Source organism: Tetrao urogallus, assembly GCF_951394365.1.
Source record: "Tetrao urogallus genome assembly, chromosome: 3".
NCBI classification, from domain to species: domain Eukaryota; kingdom Metazoa; phylum Chordata; class Aves; order Galliformes; family Phasianidae; genus Tetrao; species Tetrao urogallus.
The window spans coordinates 20,599,104-20,621,563 of record NC_136815.1 but is presented as its reverse complement, the minus strand read 5'-3'; the positions used below and the strand labels follow the sequence as shown (position 1 = coordinate 20,621,563).

At 36.4% G+C, this 22,460-nt stretch overlaps 1 protein-coding gene across 1 annotated transcript in view; it reads left to right on the top strand.

Annotated features, from left to right (window-relative positions):
* Positions 1 to 22,460, top strand: part of VPS13B (vacuolar protein sorting 13 homolog B) — a gene marked incomplete at both ends in the record, with an annotated part of 421,628 nt that overhangs the window by 314,398 nt on the left and 84,770 nt on the right. The window contains 2 exons of the mRNA XM_079533473.1: positions 3,194 to 3,331; positions 14,880 to 15,287. Coding sequence (XP_079389599.1) covers positions 3,194 to 3,331; positions 14,880 to 15,287 — 546 coding nt within the window. The remainder of the gene's footprint in view (positions 1 to 3,193; positions 3,332 to 14,879; positions 15,288 to 22,460) is intronic.

The following is a 22,460-nucleotide window of genomic DNA, read 5'->3' as shown; positions in this document are numbered from 1 at the left end:
ATAGAATTTCTGGCCGTCTTCACCACTCTTCACTTTTCAAGCCTTTCTTTTCTCTCCCTTGGCTTGCTGTGGAGTAATTCTAGACTCTCCTTCTGCTTATATATGCATCCCTTGGGTTTTCTCCAGCATTTTGTTCGTACAAATAACTGCAAATTTAAGTGTTGATTTTTGGGAGAATCATAGAAAATGGAAATGGAAATGACCTATTGTAATACATTATTCAGACCAGTTCCCTGCTGATGCATAATTGTTCCCTATTGTATATTTCATAGTGTTCTGTCAAGTGTATTTTTAAACATTTTCAACATTTCCATCATTCTCCTTGAGGGAGAAGAGTCCTTTTTCTCTCAGAACAGGAATGCCTTACTTTTTAGCCTTAATTTTCTCCTTTATTTCATTCTATTGTCCTTCTGGCAATTCCTCTCACCTGTGGCATGGGAATTTATTTATTTATATTTTTATATATATATATATAAATATATATATAATATATATATTATATTATATATATATAAATATATATATATTTTATATATATATATATATATATATATATATTGTTTTATTCTTTTCTTGATTCTTAATCCTGTGAAAAATTATATGCTGTTTTCTTAGATCTTTTTTTATCAATGTATATGTATTTTATTCTTTTGGCCTCCAGCATAAATGGATTTTCCTGCCCAGATACATTGGAGAGCTCATATGCATAACTTCCTTCATGTTTTTGAGATAAGCGCTTACATAGTTGGTTTTGAAACCTCTGGAATTTAGCTTTCTTCTCATGCTATAAGAACTTATTTATTAATTCATTTCTGATATATCTGGACGTGTAGTCAAGTCTGGACCAAGGTCCAAATTAACCATGTCATGTGTTTGGAAACACTCAAACCAGCTTTTTGACTGGCCCCTCAGGATCATCAGTTTGGCACAGATGCCAAACCATAGATCTGTAGAATCATTAGGATTGGAAGAGACTGCTAAGATCACCTAGTCCAACCATTCAATTACCCTGCTTCCATAATTATCTCAATGTCAGCGTAAGGTGGTTCCACTTGAACTAAGCAAAATTGAACTTAGACTAATTTTGCATGTTGAGGTGTCTTTGTGCTGTGTAAGTTCTGTGGGTCTATTTTGACTATTTGTATGCCCCGGGCCTGCAGTACCCCAGGTACTGAAGAGGTAATAGTGCTGCACTCCTTGGGACATGACAGAGGAAAGTAATCTTTGGAGAGTCCCAAGGCTCCTTTAATTTTTCATTCTCTGCTTACTTGATGCAATTCCCAGCACCCTGAGGGTTGTGTTTGTATATCTAATGTATTATGTCATGCAAGGATTTTCTGCTATGTAAGTTTTTTTCATTAGAAATATTTTCGTCTTTAAACAGCTAGAACTGTGAAATGATTATTAGCTATTCTATAACATGCCTTAGGATAATAGGAATACCTATAAGCGTATTCAATAAAAGCAATGTTTGACTAAATTTGCTGGAATTTCTTAAAAGTCAGTGGTTGATCCAGGTTGCTGTAGGAAGTATGGCACAATATCTCTAGAAATAAGAGAAAGAAATGGTGTATTTTAATATTTTCCCCTGTATTAGTATACCTAAAGGTTTATACAGGTATTTCTGAAGGAACAATTAAAATGATTTAGTGATTGATGGGCATTTCACAGTGTAATTTTTGCAATGCTTTACAACATATCTCAGGAAAAATATTTTAAAAGTGTATTTCAGTGGTAAAGATTCCTTTTATTACTATTTTCAGTATTCTAGGCAAACACTAGACAGGAAAAAAGATATTCCCTAAAGCAATTGCTATAGAAAACATAGTGTGCCTTACCATTTTAGTTGGTGTAATTAAAGAAATGGACTAAGAATCATAAAAATGTAGAAATTCACATGGAAAATATACAATTCTGTTGTATGCAGTGACAGCTCTTAAATAACTGTTGAGAGCTGACTTCATAAATGTATAGTGGGAATAGAGGGAAGGGAAAGGCTGTAATGTATATGCCATGCAGTACAAATACTGCTGTGAAGTCATTGCCTGAAAATTGATCAAATAAAAACAGAAGAATGTGCTAACTTTTGATCTTTTCCATATAGATCTAAAGTCATGATCAATTGGTTTCAGTAGGTTCTTTGAAATCACATAAGGGTTGATATGTGCCAAGTTTTATATAAATCACATGATAAGGTCAAGAAATACAAATTCCAAAGCTGGCTTTATATACCCAGTCCACATATGACTGTGATACCACCATACCATATGGTGACTCTAGTAGTGGGTATGTAAACACTGTTCTTAAAAGGAATGCATTTGGTAAAACTCAGTTAAATAAAACAATTCTAACAGTTTTTAATTGTCTGAAAATCGGAGAGATGAATTTTCATCAATGCCTCTTAAATCTTTATGAGTGGAAGAGACATTTGACAATTTAAGTAGCAGTCTTGAAACTAAAGAGTAATTGAGTATTTAGAACATGTAGTGTCAGAATTCGAGACTATACGAACAAAGGTCACAAATTGCTGAAGATGAAAAAGGCTACCTACAGCACTGTTTTTGCCATATGTTATATGCAGAAAGTGAAGGAATAGTACTGGGAGGGAATTAATTTTCATATACTTTTGTGACATTATAAGCTGATCATAGGACTTCCATTCAAGGTGGTATGCAGGAATAGCTGCTGATTTTAAAAGCTAGACCTACTGCGTCAGTGAATCTTGGAAGAGAATGGTATAACTGCTTTGTTGTGCTCTGTCCTAGACATCTAGTAGCTTTCTGGTGTTTTGACCTTTATAATTTATCTTTCTGTTACTGTATTCTCTTTGAGATAACTGTAATACAATCCAGAAATAGCGATTTTTGATTATCAATTCTCTTCCGAGTACTACTGCTAACAAAAACTATAACTGAGTGTTTTTAAAAGATGTCTTGGGATGAGCGATATCTTTTACTCTTTGTTTTTTCAGAATTTCTATGTTTTGTGTTATATTGAATTTGCTTTCTTGCACACGTTAAATACATGTGCTAGCTATCTATAGGCACAAATACTTTGTATTGTAGTATTAGGTATTTTATCTACCGTATATATACTTTAAACTTTTTAGTTTTACTTGATGTTGTGTGTAGCATTTTCTTATGTGTCATATTCCTGGAGTGTCATTAATGAGTGTGATCATTATCACCCGTAGATCCTGGAAAGACTCTACCAGAAGCTCTGGATTATTGCAAGATCTGGTTGCAGACAGTAGCAGGAGAGGTTGATGCTAAAAGTGGTATTCCACCTTCTCTTATCACAGTACAAATTAAAGACTTCCTTAATGGGCCAGGTAAGCATTGCACTTTAATCTTTATTTTCTAATATAATCCCTTATGTATCCCCATAGATATGCACATGTAGATACAGATTAGATTGGATAAATGTTGTATTTCTTGTTGATGAATATGGAATTTTCTGTCAGCAATCACCCTGAAGCTAAAGTTGAGGAATAGTCAGTCCTGAGCCAGTTGTAGATTTAAGGCCTGATTATTTTCTTTCCAAGGTAACTGCAGAAATTTTACTCCTCTAGAAGCCCGAGTTTGGCATATTTCCAATTAATTGAAAGCAACCTGCTTCTAGCCCTAGAAAAGCTGAGTTTCTAAAATTTATTGAAGTGTGTTTATAAAAGCTGACTTTTAAATTGTTTCTGGAGATTTTTAAGATCTGGCATTACAAATTCGTATCATCTACAATGTTAACACTGTAAAGTTGAAAAAAAAAAATTATGTTATGTTTATTTAATACAGAATATAATTGGTGTAGTATTACAGTTTAATAGAATTTACTTTAAAAAGCATAACATGTAGTCTTGCTCCTGAGGAATTACAAATTCCTGCAAGTTCAAGTATTTTATGCACTATCTACTCCGTGAATTATATTTATAACTACATTACTACGTAGAATACAATTAAGGTTATATTAAATGTTAGAAAATATATTTACATTTACCTGTACAATCATAATTAACCTCTTTTTTGCATACTTACTATTATTTACTGAATCGTGTAACTTTTTTTCCAACTCTGCTCAGTTTACTCAACCCTCACAATGAGCTTTTATGAGTAATTTAGTGAACAACCTATAAGCAAGGGGTTTTTCTATTCATTCAGACTATGCTCATACAGTCTACCACATTATCTACACTATTTGAATTTAACTCTGCATCAGGATTACTTCTATATTGCTTACTGCTTTAGGATCTGAGCGCTACAGAAACGTTCATTTAGCTGCACATCTCTCCTATGAGCGATGGAGCAATATGCCCTCACCATTTTACAGAAGGTGCAGTGAAATTATGCAGAAGAAGAAATTCTGCAGAACACTGCATAAGTGCAGTGAAATTCAAGCTTTTTTCATTGCACACTAAAGTTAGCAACTTAACATGGAGAATTTTGTCTTTCCAATGTACCTAAAAAATACAGGAATTTAGGTCTCGGCACTACAGTTCCTTTTGTCTTTGGGTGGAATAGTAATCATTTCTGCATATCAGACCCCACGATATCAAAGTGAGCAACCAGAGAGTGAGAGATGATTCACATTTACCAGGTGATTATGAATACTGTTGTTAAGTAATGTGAACATCTATTTTTTGTATGCATACAGGTAGAAGTCTCAATGACAGAGTAAAGTTTGAACAACCTCACCGTTACCACTTCTCTCATTTTCTGTAATGTCTTTAAAGCATTCCTTTAAGACTACATTTTAAAAGTACCTGGTTGATACATGAATCCGTTTTGTGGTTCATTAATAGGATTTTGAACCTTCATGACTGCTGAATGTTTTTCTGCCGGATGAACTAAGGGACTAATGATAATAATAGTAGGTTTTATGACCAGCATAAGAAGGGAAGAAATGCCTACTGTCAGGGAGCTTTATAGAACTCTGTTGAGATCAGAGTAATGTTGGAAATCAGATTTTCTGAGGTCCACTGGAAGGCCAAAAGGAAAATGTATTCTCTCTTGACACTACAATCTTTTGGTCACTGTTGCCAGGTGGGTTTTCCTGTATTCTCCTTGATATTCCTTTGTTTTTTTTTTATGTGTGTGTACTACTCGTCTTTCTCCTCATCTCCAGCAAATATCCTATATTCCCAGATCCCTTGTCTTTCCACTACACTTTTTCTTTAGGTTCTCATTTTAGCTGCTTGGCTCAAGTTTATATTTAATTTATTATACACCTGAAGTTTTTTCCCTGCCACACTTCTGTCAGTAGGACAGCTAAGTTGGAAAGTCAGGAAGTTGGTACCAGCTTGCAAATTATGCATTCATGAGTGGTCTCAGTTCATACCCCATTCTCAATAATTCAGCCAGATCCTGAATCAGCGTTAAATCTCTCCCTTCCATAGTATTTGGCTAAGCAGGGAAGTGAAAGAAGAAAAAAAAAAAAAAAGCGTAAATTAATGCATCATAAAATCCAGACTATTTATTCTTGCAAAGCAAATAAAACCTCAGAGCTTTTATCCAGGATCTCTTCTTAGCCAAAAGACACTGTTTTTATCATCTGTTTCCTACTAATTGGAACTATCATTAAGCATGACTCAACAGCAATTATGCTGAATTTTAATAAAGTGTTTTATCCGTGTAATGTAGTAAAACAGCTCTGCATTCATCTGCAGATTTTTCTTTCTTGTTGCCACAGCTCTTCAAATAAGGTAACCTTTACCAAGAACTGTTCCATTATTAGTAGTGAAGGACACTTTCCTCATGTGATTGCATCAGAGTAGCAAGTGAAAAGTAGTTGGGAAAGCTTGACAGCTCCTCAGCAGACTAAGGGAAGACAAGTTGCTAATTCTAGTGTGGGAACAAATACTCTAACCACAACTTCTTCTAGGATGAGAAAGCTTGGCCTACCAAGCAAAGGCATGAATCTGGAGAAGGTGTCTGCATCACCAAGTCCTAACTAAGCCTGTAGTTGTTTGTTAAGGACAGGAGCCCAGCAAAACAGATCTGTTATGATGTCTCCTATATGTCACAAATAGCTAGATTGTTTAAATTAATACACTACTGAAGTATGCTTATGTTGGTCACTGCTGCCAGATTCATTTTCTTTTATCCTCCTTGTTTCTCCAATTTTTAGGTGCACAAATACTCTCAAGCTTAAAATGCTTGGGGAATTGGTTTGTTGTTTTTTTTTTTTTAACATTTGTCAGATAGTGGTACTAATGAGTTTATATTTTAAGGACAGATTGTTTATTTTCGTGTTTGTTTACATATGTGCATTTCATAAATCCAGTAAGGAAATTTTTTAAATGCACTGGAGGCAATATGTGCTAGCAGTGACTAGCAGTTAGGCACCACTGATATGCTTTTGAGTGTGTTCTTGAAATCTGTGTCTATGCAGCCAGAAGTCTAGATGTGGCACTTTTTGGTATAGCTTTTAAGTGTTTGGAGTTCCGCTGCTCAATTGCAGTGCCATATTTCTTAAGAAGTACTTTGTTGGCATGCTGAAGTTGTATTTGAAGATAGAGCAGCAAAACACGGCAGTGTTTAATGATGGCAAGAACCTAGCACACAAGCAGTTAAAAGAAAAAGAAAAAAAAATGCAACTGGTTCCCAGTGTTTGCTGTCCTAGGTAAAAATTGTTCTTCTTGTGAATAGTTTGTCAGCTGAAGTAGATAAGTAGATAGTGTTCCCCAGAAAAATTGTATACTTTCACCACACAGGAAACCAGGTTGTCAGCCTGTATTAAGTTGGAGATCAAAAAACTACAAGTAGCTAAACTTGGAAACCACTAATTAAATGAGAATAACAGGATACGTTAATGCACTTCTTGCCACATGAGTTGATTATTTTGTACATTTTTGGCAACTAAAGAAAAATGATATTTCTTCCAGATCTAAGGTAATAGGATCCTAGGAGAAATAAGCATTCATCATCAGACCTGTGGGAACAGACCTCAACCCTAACCCCACGATGCATTAAAGGACTATTCTTTCTCTTTCTACAGTAACTAATTATTTAGAATTTTTAAAATTCCATCTACATCAGTTTACATGACCTTCTCTCTTTTATATTCAGTCTGTTACTGGATTGTACATTTAATTCTTGTCTAATACATGTAAATGAACAATTTGTTGCTTTAGCATTAGGTATTAGTCATTAGGTGGGGAACACATACAACCATCTTGTTTTAATAGTTTTTTAAAATTTATTATCTTTACCCGCTAATCCTTTCTGTAGATTTTTTTTCAATGAACTGTGCTTTCTTAGCTGCAAAAGCCATCTTTCTGATGTATTCTTCCTGCATGTAAAGGATAGAAAGCATCTCAGTAGATTGTGAAGTGCAGGTTCATATAAAGTGCCTTAAAACACATGCAAAATGCAAGTTTTATGGCAGACTCTTCTTCCCCCAGTATTTTATTGGGATGAGGCTAAGGCAAACATGAAATAAGAAAGATCCTTGATATTTTGCCTTTGGAAATCATTTCTACAAAACAAACTGTCTGGTGAAATTAAGCAATTTCCTATTCAGTGATAAAATACGATCAGGGTGGGGGTTGTCCCTGCCCGTCTCCCAGCACTGTGCTGTGGGGAGCACCAGGCCTTGCCTTAGGTGTGACAGCACCAAACAAACTGCGTGTCCCACTCTCTCCAGCTTTTCCCTGCCTTCCAAAGGCAACAGTTGTATCCATTAGCAAGGTCAGTGGTTTGGAGAAACCTGGAAAATAGCAGCTACTAGAAACCCGCTAGAACAGTATCTGCAGCAGGTGATAGATTAGTTGGAACAAATTGGAACCATTGCACTTCAGCAATCCTGGTTTCTTTCAAGCTGTTTTAAAAATGTCGTCATTTTAATACACAATATCAGCCCTGCGGAGCAGTCCACAGCAGGTTAATTTGAATCATATGATGTATCACTACCCTCAGCTGACATGAGCCCCGTTCCATGTGTGAAGCCATAATAAATCCATTCCCAACCGAGGCAAATTCCCTGTGAGAAGGTGAACTAATCCAGGCCTCACACTGGCATGTTAGCCCTCCGTAATTGAAAGCAGGGCCACCTGTTCCCAGCACAGTTAGCCTATAGAGAGAAAATTAGCATTAGATCAGATACTTAATATATTGAAAAATCATTCATACTGCTTGCAAGTTCAGCTGTGGGCTGCTTAGCATGACATCATATATAAACCTAGGAATGTGCCCACTTGATCCCAGTTTAACAGTTTTGTTAACCATGGTGTTTGTTAACTTTGAAATGAGAATTTTTTGATTTAATGAGAGCTGACACATGAGAAGGGGAACTGGCCAGGGTGCAGACTTTTCTAATTAACTCTGGGTCATTTGCAAAACTTTTGACTTTCTAGTAGATTTTTTTTGCCTTTTCTCTTTTACAAACAAGTTTTTAAAGCACTGACACTGTAGCCATGAAATGATATTTATTTGATTAAGGGGGCAAGCAGAAATATTCCAAACAGGTGTACCGGCCTGTAGGTATCTGCCTTGTTTGTAACACATCTATTGACTGTAATATCAGTGTAATAATGCGTAAAATTACCTTCTAACAGTAGTGGCTGCAACATTTATTTTCAATAAAGTTTAGTTTGTTAAATTTCTAAGTACTGAAATGGAAACTACGCACCAAAGCCACATGGATAAGTTTGAAAATATTTTCTTGGTAGCTTTTACAGTATACTGGCACTCTTTTAAAACTTGCCCTTCTGTTTTTCACATAGATTGTAATACAAATGTATTGTTCAGCAGCTAAATCAGATAATATTCAGTATTTATGGGTTATTTTTCACAAACGTGGTCTGTGGCCTCGAACAATGTATTTCTTCTTTCTGTGCTTCAGCTTCTCTGACTCTCTGCTGAGAGAGTTAATGTTTCTCTTAGCTAGGGTTTTCTTTTCATGGTAGTGCCCACTGTATGTGTTGGCCTCACCACACAACCCCTGACATGCTTCTGTGATGTATTTTGTTGTTGCATGGTCACTTCATTTCAGTCAATGTCCTGTAAAAAGTAGTAAGTTTCCACCCTTTGTTAGTGTTGTGTTTGGTCTTCAAGACCTACAACAATTGATTTTGGTTTAATTGTGACAGTTTTTAAAAATAATAATATTATAGCATTCTGAGCCTTGTCGGAGTTCTCAAACCCAGGCAATGGTTAAAGCTGTTAATGTCACCTTTGCATAATGTCAGAGGTGCCCTCATGGAAGCCAGAGTTGTTGCCACAGGCAAACACTTGGATTGAGTTTATTAAGCTCCCTGGTGGTTTCTGTTTGCTGTATTGGCCTTAGAGAGCTTCTTTTGCAGGGCTGCAGCATGAAAACTACGGTAGATATGAGTACTGAGGAATGACTACCAATTCTTCCAGACTAATTGGCATCTGCCTCACAGAAGCAGAACACAAGATGGACTGCAGATGGCCTCTGAAGCCTTGTCTCAAGTTTCTTTTTTCATTTTCCTTGATCCAAATTGGGAGTAATGCATTAAAAGATAAAAACAATTCTTTTGGATTCTTCTTGCTTTTCAATTTCTTTTAATTTGTCTCTCTTTTGATGCCTAACCAGGGACAATTGAGAATAATACAACTAGTCTTTTCTTTACAAGTCTCTCGTTTTCCATTTTTCTTTTAAATAAATTTAATTCTTGCAATTCATCCATTTCCCTGTTATTGAAGGGCCACCCTGACTCCAAATCAGAATCAGGACTCAAGACTACCTTTACCTTCCTCAGATTTCTTCTATTAGACTTCTTACATCAGGATTGGTGGCTCCCAGAGAAAAGGATATTATGGATGGTAAAATGTTTCATGCCTGATGTCTGCTCCTGTCCTGTTTAGAACTAGGAATTCAATTGTCCTGAGTTTAGGGCAAATAGTTTGTTCTATGTTTTATATTCTTTTGTGTTTTACAGCCTTCGTGGGTTAAAAGACAGAGAGAAATGTGTCCATCCAGAGAGGGAAAGATCTGGTCCTTTGCATATTAGCTATGGGAAATGAAAGATCCATTGCAGAATGTGGTGTACAAGAAGTCACAAATTCCTGAGAAATGCCTTATTTTTCTTGTAGTTCAACATCTCTCATAGTCTGTGAATAGATACTACTGTTATAAATAGAACTTATAAATAATTTTCATGAAGTTTACTTTCTGATTTTTCAGACTAAGAGAATCCTATGGTAGTTTATTAGTCATAGAAATATTAGCCTGGCAAACATTAGGTTGTGGTATATATTAGAATAAGCCTGCTGAGTTCAATAAGAGCTGTTACTGACCTGGGAGCTCTGTTATTTTTGTATTGCTTATTCATCTTTAGCTCACCAAATAAAAAGTCCTTTTGAGTAATATCATTATCCCAAGTTCACAGAATAAAATTTTATCTTCACAGTACAAATCTGAATGTTACAGAGAACAAGGGTAAAATACTCATAACCCAGATATTTTTTTATCTGAAGCTATAAGTAATAAAATGACAAAGAAAGAAATTGTTTCAGACAGGAATTTCTGTGCACTGCTTATAAGTTTTCTTTTATAGATGTTATGATTTTGTTCAAACTGGCCATATTGAATCCATTGGGTTTTTTGTAATAGATTTCAAAATACATAATAAATGTAAGTAATATGATGACTAATGGGTCAAGTGAAGTTGGAACTTTTTAAATGAGAAAATAGCTGGAAACCGTTTTCAGGAAACTATTCCAGTTGATTTTTGGTCCCCCACAAGGTGTACATTAACATAAACTCCGTAGAATCGCCTCTGGGACCTCAATTCCCTCTCTGATTTCATTATTGCAATGTGATTCTTTTCCTTTTGCTGTTAAGTCATCTCCTGGTGTGGTGGGAGCATATAATAAGTGTAATTTATTTATATTTATCTAATCTCCTTTTAACTCACTAGTTATTTCATCATTCTGTTTCCTAGTAGCTGTTCAGAAAGTTGTGAAGGGTAATTAGAAACTAATAATTGACAGACATGGATTTACTTAATAATCTAAAGAGATGTAGTGAAGAAATTGCAAGCGAGGAAGAAAAATTCAAATTGTACCCTCAAATGCTGCACTCTAGTAAATACTTTGCTTTAATATCATGTAGCTCAGCGTTGTTAAAATGTAGTCAGAAATAACTCACTTGAACACCACATCTTTACAAATCCAGTAATTCTCTTATTCTTTATTTGCTGGAAATAGGTGACAGCCATCTTACTACTATGCCTTAAATCTGAAGCATCAGTCTGTAATTGTAGTAGATAGTCACTGGTAGGCAGAGAACTGTAGCAATGTAACTGAGGAGTTAAAGGAGGCTTTCAGTTACTTCATGCTCTGTTCAGATGCTGATATAATTTTGGGGCAATTCAAAGTGTTGTTTGAATTATGAGAACCCATGTTTTCCTACTGGTATGGAATGTGCGGCGTGCTTCCCAAGGTGTTTAACATCATCTAAAAATACTCTTATCGCTGCATTTTACACCCTGGGATTTTTTTTCCAGCTGCATGGAAGGTGACCTTTTGCATTGTAACATCTCTTTTTAGCCCATTTTGGATGGCTGGAGAAACTGCTGAACATCCATCTTCATCAACTGCTATAAATAACTCTTCATATTTCACCAGTTTTCACTGTTGCTGTCCATCACTTAGATATGTTTTTCTTAGAGGGAATGTTAAAGTTTCTTTTAAAGTACTAAGTATAAATTGTAGAACAGGACAAAGACTAAAAACATGTAGATTACACAATTGGAGTTCTATTTTTTAATGTTTTATTTAAAATGCCAAAGAATCTCCTTACATAATCTTCCCCCAGTTGTAAAAATAACCTATGTCATTATGAGATAGTTAAAATATTTGCAATGAAGGTTCCAAAGTTACATTTTCTGCAGTTACGCTCCTTGGCTGCCACCCCTTTCTGTCGGGGCTGATTCACTGTAAAATAATAACTTAATACAAACCCTTGTCAAGTTATCGGTCACGACAGCATTTTTGCTGCGTGACATGTGTGGTTTCCAAGCAGAAAGCAGGAAAGCCATTTGCATTTCTGGTGTTCTGGTATCAATTTTTTTACTGCTTTTTTGAAGGAGTGCTTTGTTTATAAAAATGAGTAACAGCTCTGATTAAACCTAGGTACATCCCAGCACAGATCTCCATCAGCCCCACGGCTTCTCTGCCCTAACAAAACCCATAGGGAACTGAAGCTCTCAAATTCAGCTCCTCTTTTCAGTCTTTTTATTCTCAAGCATTCTCAAGTCTTTTTCAGTCATTTTATTCTCAAGCATTAGTTTGACACCTGTCCTCCCAGCTTAGGTCTAAGTAGTTTTCAGAGTTAGGGGTTTTTTTTTGTCTTTCAGGTTCCACTACCATAGGAAAACGTTAGCACTAAAACATATCATTGGCCAAGAAGTGCAGGGTGAAAGCCCTCACACCAGGACAGAAGGATGCTTTCCCTTTATGTACTATCTGATGTACTTAATTGTGTAGCAATGCCAAAAATTCTGTTTTATTTCAGTATCCTGCTACTATTTATATAACAAAGAAAATTAAGTTCATAAGAGGCTTTTTTTGAAGAGACTCAGGGCCCCAAATCCTGGTGTGAGTCAGATTTCAAACTTGGGTCATTTTTAAAAATGCTGTTCTCCTTTCCACCTGAGTGTCATAGATAAGTGAACAGCATAATGTGCCACATGTCTGTGCTTTTTTTCATACCACTCCTTTCTCCATTTAAAGGGAAGAGAGGACCAATGCTTTGTGCAGAGGCAGGGTATTTTTAGTGCCAAGGTAGAAGGATTTTCAAGTGTTACAACGTCTCTTCCCTTGGTTTTAATTTTTAAAAAAGAGTGGTACATAAATATTATGAAAAATCTTCCAAGTTAATTGCATATGGCTTTGGATGCCTAAAAATCTTTCCCTTTTCTAATGTCCAGTTTCCCTAGCTTTGATACTTGCCCTTCTATTAGGCTCATGTGTTTGCTAGTGTTTACTATGGGCTTTGGCTCAGTGTGGAAGATTTTGACATAAAAGAATGCATTTTCAGAAAACTAATGATTAAAATTGAGAGCAACAATTAAAATAGATTTTTAATCCTAAATTCCAATTAGCTTTGGTTTGTGAAGTACTGTTGATGTTTTTCTAAGATGATTATTTTTGTGCTTTCGTTCAGATGTAACAAATCTTTCATGGCAAGTTTATCACATCTTTGTAGAAAAAGTGCCAGTTTAAAATTCACAAACTCTTGGGATGCCAAATCCTCTAACTGCACATGCAGATATTCTGGGGAGTCAGAGCGTGGCTTTGCCATGTGCCTAGGACTCTTAGTTACGAGCGTGAGCTTAAGAACAGATCCAAATCTCTGCTCCTGCTACACTTTACCCTTGTGCTACAAGTTTCTGATTTACTAGAGGGGGAGAATCAAGTTTATCAGTTTGCATCTGCACTAAGAGTAGAATGTGATCCTGGACAACTTTTAATATAAGTCCTAATTTGGGTTAAATGTTCCTTAATCTGTGTAAAACCTTCAAAAAACAGGGTTTCCATTATGTGTTGATAGTATAACTTGGAACTAAGTAGCACTGTTTTCTCTGAACATTTAATATAGCTTAGGCATCTGAAGAGAATTTTAATCCATTTTTGCTCTTGAAGGGAAGGGGGGGGCAGGAATGAAACAGCAAGGTGAAGGCATGCTTTTACCACTGACCAGGTGGTTGCCAAAGTACCGAGTGAAAGTTTAATTTGAAATGAAACATTTTAAAAACTAAGTAAAACTTGGATTCCTGTAACAAAGTATAATGTACTGATAAGGGGGCAGACAGCAGCACAAGAGTAAATTTCAACTTCGTAAAATCCTGCTTTCCATCTGTGAAATAATCTTGGTAACTGCAACGTCTCAACTATGAGAAATACAACTGTTATCAATGGTGTTCATGTTGTTATTGGTTTCTAAAATTTCAGTGCATATTATAGCAGTCTGGGAGGTAGCAAAATCCTTTACTAAAGAGATGAAAAATTGTGACTTTATGATATTTTTGAAATATCATGTATTTCAATTTCTCTGAAAAACAAATCAAAAATAACTCAGTTTTATATTTGGCTTAATTTTTCAATTCAGCATAGAAATACATTGAAGAAAACCACTTATAAGCCATGTAGGAAAGAATATACATGTTTTTCAGTCATTTAAATGCGTTGAAAATGTTCACTGTTGCTTTTGGAATTTAGTCAAATGTTTCTACTGTATGGAAAACTCAAGAGAATGTGGAGTGTATTTATGTTTTGACACAAAAGGGCTACATATTTACCTTCCTACAAACTCAAATGAAGTGTTTGCCTTTCAGATAGTTGTGGTGGTCCCTGGAAAGAAACAAGAAAGTAAGATTTAGATTGAGACATGATTCTTCCTTTAGAACTGTATATAGTGAAGATTGCTTGTAGTCCTTCTGCTCATACTTCAATTCAGATTTATTCATGAAAGTATTGCCTCTTCACGTTTTATCAGTGATTTAGTTCCTTTAATGAACCATAATAGGAATAATCTCTCACTGGTGACAGGTGACAGGGCGAGCGGAAATGGCCTCAAGTTGTGCCAGGGTAAGTTTAGGTTGGATATCAGGAAACACCTCTTTACAGAAAGAGTTGTTAAGCAGTGGAATGGGCTCCTCAGGGAGGTGGTTGAGTCACCATCCCTGGATGTGTTTAAAAACCGTGTGGATGTGGTGCTCAGGGACATGATTTAATGGATGGCTGTTAGTTAGGCTAGTATGGTTAGGTCGTGTTTGGACTCGATGATTTTTAAGGTCTTTTCCAACCTGAGTAGTTCTGTGATTCTATGAATATCTCCAGTAAATGCTTACTTTTTTCCACTGCTTGAATAATTGCATTGTAATTTCTGATGTTTCTATCCCCAATTCTGTCCTACAGCTGACATCAATGTGGATATATCCAAACCTTTGAAAGCAAATCTGAGTTTTGTCAAACTTGATCAACTAAAAGAGTTTTTGAAGAAAATTATGACCACAAGTGACAACAAGACTGGGAAGGAAACTGCTCCATCAACTGGTACTCATCCAGATGAGGCTGTTGCTTCAGGAGCCAAACACTCCAGTACAAAGGGTTTGTTACCTGCAGTGAACACCAGTGCTGCACAGGAAGTTTCAGTACAAGAAAACCTGTGGCAAGCTCTTTCGTGCTTCCAGAAAATTTCCATTCACACCGTCCAAATGGTCATTTCTATGGAAACCGTCCCACATCCAAGTAAACCTTGTTTGTTAGCTTCTTTGTCAAACCTCAGTGGAAGCCTGAATATTAAAGGTGGCCATAAAACTGCAGGTAAGAGTTTCTGATAATTAGAAGTGCTGCTGATTTGCTCGAGTGATGGTCCAGTACCCATTTGTTAGTGGAACTCCTATAGCTAGCCTAGTGAATCCATGGCAGAAAATAGCAAACCCATAATAGGGTCTGTTTGCCAGAGTTCTCCTTGCAGTGAGGTAGCACCCAGGAGTGCATAATTTTGTAGTCAGTACCCCCTTGATTGTAATAACTAATTTATTGACAGGATTCTGGATGGAATAACAGTTGCAAGATTCTGGGATTCTAATAATGCAACACACACTTCAAAGAACATTTTGACAGTTTTCACTCAGTAACTACTTTTTCTTGTTAGGACCCAATAGTTCAGAGTCCTGACATATGCTACTATGTAAATACTTGGTCCTACAATTATTCTGTTCCAGGCTTATAAAGTTTTATATTGTTACATGTTTCCTCTGCACAACTGAGAGGCTCACAGAGAAAATGAAGGTGCCCGTCCCAATGGCTGCTTTCATTGTTCCAATAATGGGAATGCCAGATACTCGTTTAAAATGAAGACATTTTGAATATCTGCATAAATTGTTTTATTAGTCTTTTAGTATAATTAACAAGATGGTACATTTGCATGATCTGGAGGTGAGCCAGGTGTTGGTATTTGGCAGAGCTGCTCAAGCGATAAAACGGTCCATAGCTGAGAGCAGTGAGTTCTAGGCCAAGCTAGGTGGTGATTTATTTCTTTTTCATCAGAAATATTTCTCCTAGGGCCAGCAAGTTTCAGTGCTTCTTTATTGTTTTAAAAGTTAAAAATGAAAAATTTAAGGTTCAGAGGACTTGAAAGCCTGTGAAAGTGCTGGAGCCTGAAACTCCTGATTTATCCATAAATAAACAGCAGTGCAGGCAGGAGCAGTGACTGCATTCCCACGCTTTTCCAATCATATCGCAATCCTGGCATAGAAAGCACAGCAACAGAATAAGGGGTCTTTTTAATATCCTTTAAATAGTTATCGTTTTCTTTGTGCATTATAATCCTCTTTCTTTCCATCACTTCCCCTCATTTATACATTATCCATCCCATACATTATGGTGTCCACAGCAAGCTTCAATATATCAAAGCCGAGTCTGTTCAGTCACTGCAGTGTAAAGCAATTCAGCAGACTCAGCAGAGTATGTCGCTTACCCTGGAATTCTTCATCCTCCCAGAAGAGGACTTACCTTGCCGTGTGTGTTGAGGCCTCAGAAACACTCTGCTGCGAAGCTCTCTGCCTCAGTTTTGCTGATAGCCTGAGTAAATAAATCTTCATCTTTCATGTCACAGTCCTCAGCATGTTTGTAGTGTAACATGCTGTCTTGAATACAGCAGTACTGATACTGAATGAATGAAAATGGAAACTAGGTTTTCTATATAGAAAACATCTATAACTAGACAGTAAATGGACCTTAAAAGACTCTTAACATTTTATGCAACTAAAGTTGACATACCTTTGCTTTATGAAAAGATAAATGAATGTGCATGACATTTTGCATACAGGTGTGGCTGTGCTAGAAATAGTTCTGTTACAAGTAGTACGAAAGATACACTTTGGCAAAGCTGATCAAAACCATCCAAAACCTTTTAATAATAAATTGTTTGGATATTTGTATAAAATTGACAGTTTGCAACTAAAGTTCAGATAGAAACCGAAGTGAAAAATGTAATTTCAGGAAATGAATTTAATTATCCTCCGTGGGGGAAGCATTGTTATGATCTTGTGTTGAATAGCTTTAGAGAATGCCACAGTTACTAACTGGATTTGCTTTATTATTGCAAAAAAATTATGCAAGTTAACTCAATTTAGAAAAAAAAGAAAAATGTGGTAGCTGTGTCTTGGGAGCAAAGAGCATTTAAATATGTCAGTTCTTCACTATTTTTCCTCTTGCAGAACATTTTATAGATGCACCTTTTGAGCTGAATGGGCTTCATGTCAGACTTTTTTACAGAACGAAACTAATACACAAATACTTCACTGTGTCTTTGATTTTACAGTCAAATAACTATTGTGACCATCTGCAGCAGCTGCGTTTTACGAATTACTTGCTGAACCAAACTAAGTGCAATGACAAAAGTAGTCATCTCAGATGTACTGTTAAAACAGAGAAAGAAAAAGGAGCGTTGCTTGCCTTTTGTACAGTATGGCCATCTGCTGTACAGATGTTATTATATAGAATGACTTCAGATACAATAATTGTAGAAAATTTTCATTAAAACCTCAACAATTTGCACTTGTTTACTTGAATCTGCATAACTCCCCAGTGAGACAACACAATACGCTTGGGGTTTCTTTGGTTCTCACTAGCTTTCTCTTTGATCCTTTTTGATGTGCTGACTTTAATAAACATAGTTAAAAACACTGTTCAAAAACATCATGGAAAAAACTACAAAGGAACAATTACAGCAGTAGAAACTACTCTAATCCCTTACTTACGCAAGCTATTTTTAGTGAAATATGTTTTTTTACACATTTTATGTGGCGGAGTTTTATAAACAGTGTGAACGACCCCTTTTCCAGATGAGCTTTAGTGCAGGAGATGAAGTTGTTTTGTAAGGAATCCTATTTGCTAGGAATTATTTAGGGGAAAAAAACCAACCTCATATGACTGTATCGTCGGCATTTCTCCTCCGTTATAGGAGGAAAACAAAAGTGCGTGACCCCATTTAATGCTTTGATTCTTCAGCTGAAATTAAAAAAAAAAAGCCTGCTATATAGGGATTTTTTTAATTATCAGTTTTCCCTCTAGACTTTCATGGCTTACTCACAGAAGATAAAGCCTCTGTCTTTTAATTATTCTTTTTTTTTTTTTTTTTAATGAATGTTAAAAAGTTGTACTTTCTGAAAAGCAGTGGCTAATTAGTTGAATTATTTCTTTCACTTCTAACAAATGTAATTATTGAACCCTCACGTTACAGTTGGATCAAATTGAAACACCTTCAGTTCTACTTATCCTGCTGCAGTGTTATTACAACCCCAAACCTTTAGCGTTTCAAGGGACTTCATTTTTTTTGACTATTTCATGTTTCAGTGCAGCAGTTACTTATAACAATGCAGTAAGTATTTCTGCTAGAACACTTAAGCTCTCCTCTGTACTTACCCTGAATAGTTTGGTTTTAGCAAAGTATTACTATTGTACAATGTCATGCAGTGTACTGGGGGAAAAAAAATTCCTTTACCCCCAAATGTTATTAATTTTACTTTAGAAAAGCCTGAAGATATAAGTTTTTCTAGTACCAAGTGCAAGAGCTGAAGTCATATTGGTGTTAAATAACATAATTAATTGTAGTCAGTTTAGGTTTTGTAGCTTAGAGTTACAAGTTAAAACTTGTGCCCGTTTCATAGAAGCAAGTAACAAACATTTAGTTCATTTTTGACAACTTGTTTGTACTGCTGATGAAAACCTGAAGTTTGAAAACTGTTGTTAGACCTGGTTCAGTGATTTTTGTCCTCTGAGGTATGTGACATCTTCTGCGAAGTGGCTGCAGCACTCAAGGGTTGCAGCTTTGCAATTGCTTGCGATCTGTAGCTCACTATAGAAAGTTGCATGCTTTTTAAGTCCAAATCACTTCTAGTAATAAATACGAGGAAACGAAGCGATTCTACACATATGACTTCCTGTTAATTTACGTTTGGTGTTGAAATTAGCACTATCTACTTGCCAGCAGAGCAGATAAATGAGAGAACTGGAGAACTGCGCTCTCCCCAGACAGCAAAAAGCCGCAGCTATCAGAGGAGTCTAAATATCCTCTGGCTGGACACAGAGGGAAGCCTTGCTGTGCACTGCCTGAAGTTAGGGAGCTGTGTACAGTAAGTGCCCCAAAGATCATAGAGTTCCCCAGCCCTTTGTCCCATATGCGGATATATTTACTTTAGCATATTAAGAAGGGGAAAAAGTAAACGCTAGTTGTACGTATGATAATTACAAGGACATTTTACTAAACATAGAAGAAATTACATACTTAAGATATTTTTCTGAAATATTAAAAAATAAATGGTGCTATTAATTGGTGGAGAACAAAGACCAGACTTCATTTTGGGGTTAACTGGCTCTCCTGAGAAAACTCTGCTAAGGCGTTGTCATAGCCTTTGGATGCTGCAGATATGCAAGTTAGCCCATGGGGAAATAAAACATTAAATTAGATATGACTACCTAAAATAATATGCAGCAGTAACAAGCCATTTACAACACCCAGAAGGCCTTTGTTACTTTTAGAAAGAAATATAAACTCTTTCCAACACTTGAACAATAGGAAATTAATTCTTTGTCAGTAAAAGTCAGAGGACAAACTAAATATTTAAATGGCCACTGAGGATTGAGGTGGAAGTGCAGCTTGTAGACAGCTATACAAATCACTAACAAACCTTAATGAATATTGGGTGTGGGCATCGGGATCCTGTCCGATTTGACACCGTGTCCCAAGTAGCTTAAACCCAACACTCAAGAAAAGGTGGAGACCTCATCAGGTCTCTAACATCTGGGATTTTATTTGTCATTTTGGCATACCCTGCAAGCGCAAAAGAAAGAGTAAAAGGGGATTATCTTGACAATGAAATGAGTTACTGAATCTTGTGATAATGAAAAGCAGAAGAATTCTAATTCCCTTCTATAGTCCCTGAGGTGGAGGTGCGTTTATAGTTCTGCAGAAGTATAATGTAGGAGGGAAGAACAGATGGCCTAAAATCCATGAAACAAGACACCACCTAATCCCAGTACTGAGTACCACTATTAATCCTGGTCAGATTCCCTACTGGTACTTCGTAACAGGGTTCAGAATTGCTACTGAGGAACCAGCATGTTCACTTGGGGAAAAGAAGAAGGAAAAAAAAAAGAAAATTAGTTGTAGGTCGTTGACTGAAGCGCTGCTGTTGTGGAACTGCATTTACGGTTGAAATATCTTCAAATGGTAAACTCCAACTGAAATTCAGTTCCGAACATATATGATTGATTCTGTATTCTCTTCTGCTTTCATTGTGAAAGTGTTTGCATATTTTTAAGACCAGGATTTCTTCTGTTATGTGGATCCCAGTGCTTTACATAGCAGTTGTATGTTATTTTCACAGTACTTGGTTCTGCAGAATTCTCTAAGAATTAGAATATAGATCATGAATGCCAAGGTTTTTATTTTTACTTTTGATACTTTGTGCCATTACTTCAGCTCAACCCAGAGGACTTTTTTAGGATATTTTGCAATGTGCGGTACAGAAAGCAGCAATCAGTTGTTACTGTTTGGTCTTAGGGGCCAGTTCACAAGGTTGTTCAAATTGCAGGCATGCTGGCAGCACGTTTCTTCTTTTTCTGTGACAAGAGTATTTATAATGGAATGAGATCACCAGCTTCTTACCCAGAGAAAGGGAGCAATTCCATAGGAACTCCAGGTGATTGTGGCCGTGCATTTCCACACTTGGCCTCTTGCTAGCTCTGTTATTCCTGCAGCTGTTAGGAGTCGTATCAAGGCACTGATGTGTTTGAAAACCGATGCAACAGGAAAGGAGTGTCCAGCAAGATCACATTCATCTGACACACTGGGGAAGTTATTTTAATGGCTGTGCTAGCACATTTTTAATTGAAGAACCTCTCTATGCCCACCTGTAAAGCAATAGCAAGAATGTTTAGTCACTTTTCTAAAAACTAATTATATCTAAAGATAAAATATTTATGAGACAAGAACTAAGTATTACTCGTGTTGATATAACTCTCAGTTCTGAAAGCTGGCTTGACAAAGGTGAAATGAGCACTGTTTTCGTTGTTCACTACTCTTCATTTTTCTCCACTTAATTGAAATAGGGTAGGACAGTACAGCGGTTTACACATATATTAAAATTATTGTATACCAAAAGCAGCCTGGAACAAAACTGAAAGTCCCTTTAGATTAGTACACCCTTTCTGACCAGACATATCACATAATCCAAAACTACCAGATCAACAAGTGAATTGAGATTTTTCAGCTATTTAGTATTCAGTAGTGTAATGAACATGATGTACCTGCCCAGTTATTCTTTAAGGGAGATGAGCTCATTTCAGATAGATAACCATCTTTGACTTCTCTTCTGATTCATCACTGACCTGAACTCCATTTGAACCTTGTTAGACACAAAACAAGCAGGATTCCTGGCTTGAGCTATAAAATATAATTAAGCCCTTTTGAAATGATGTGTAAAAGAACATAGCTTTACCCCCACTATAACCACCACCACCACCACAACCAATAAAGTTAAATCAAGCACTGCCTGTAATGGATTAAAATAATAAATGTTCCTGGATTTTAGTGTTTGAAGTATTTGAAGAAAACAGGCTCCCAGCAGCCAGGACTGCTGAATGCAGGGGGACATTTATTAGTGACGAATTCAAGGGTTTGGCCTGTTTAAGATCATTACTTTCTGTTTACCGTGTGTTACACATCTCGTGTTTTTACAGAGCCCACATGTGTCCATATGTAATGCTGAACAACTCTCTTTCACTAAAGAATAGTTAATTGGTAATGTGTAAATACTGTTCTCATGGGGAGAATGAACTATCATAAGATTCAGCTCGACACTAATGAGAAATCCAGTGCGGTCAGTGGATTATTAACTAAATCTCTCCTGGAAAATTGTCCTTTACTACATCTCACTGTTTGTTTGCTACTACTGTTTCCAGGATTAACTAAATTGGCTGTTTCTTAAATAAACGACAGTATTCCCCTTGTAATTATTTTCATAGCTTTGTAGCCCCATTTTCTGTCAGAAGCCACTTCTTAGAGGATACCTATCAGCAAAGCATTGCAACTGTAGCATAACTACTTTCAATAGGTGAGGTATCTCAAGTTTTCTAAAGAGGAAAATAATTCACATGAATAATTATACCTAATATACATACGTTTATGTAATCATAGCTGCCTTAGTATCTGCAGCAATTGTTAAATTAATACTAAATGCAAATGTGAAGAATGAATGTTCCAAAGCAAATATCACAGATCATTACCCTTGTAATGTGTGACATTAAAGTAGAAGGTACTAAGGGAGAGCTGCTTGCCCATTACCCGTCAGCAGCCAGATACTGTCTGTGCTGTCCAACCATGGAGTATACCAGAGAGCTGTGGTGGTGCTGACCCCACAGCACACATGCATCTCTCCTGGTCTAAGCCCACACCACAGGTTCAGACTCTGGGTCACACTGTTGCTC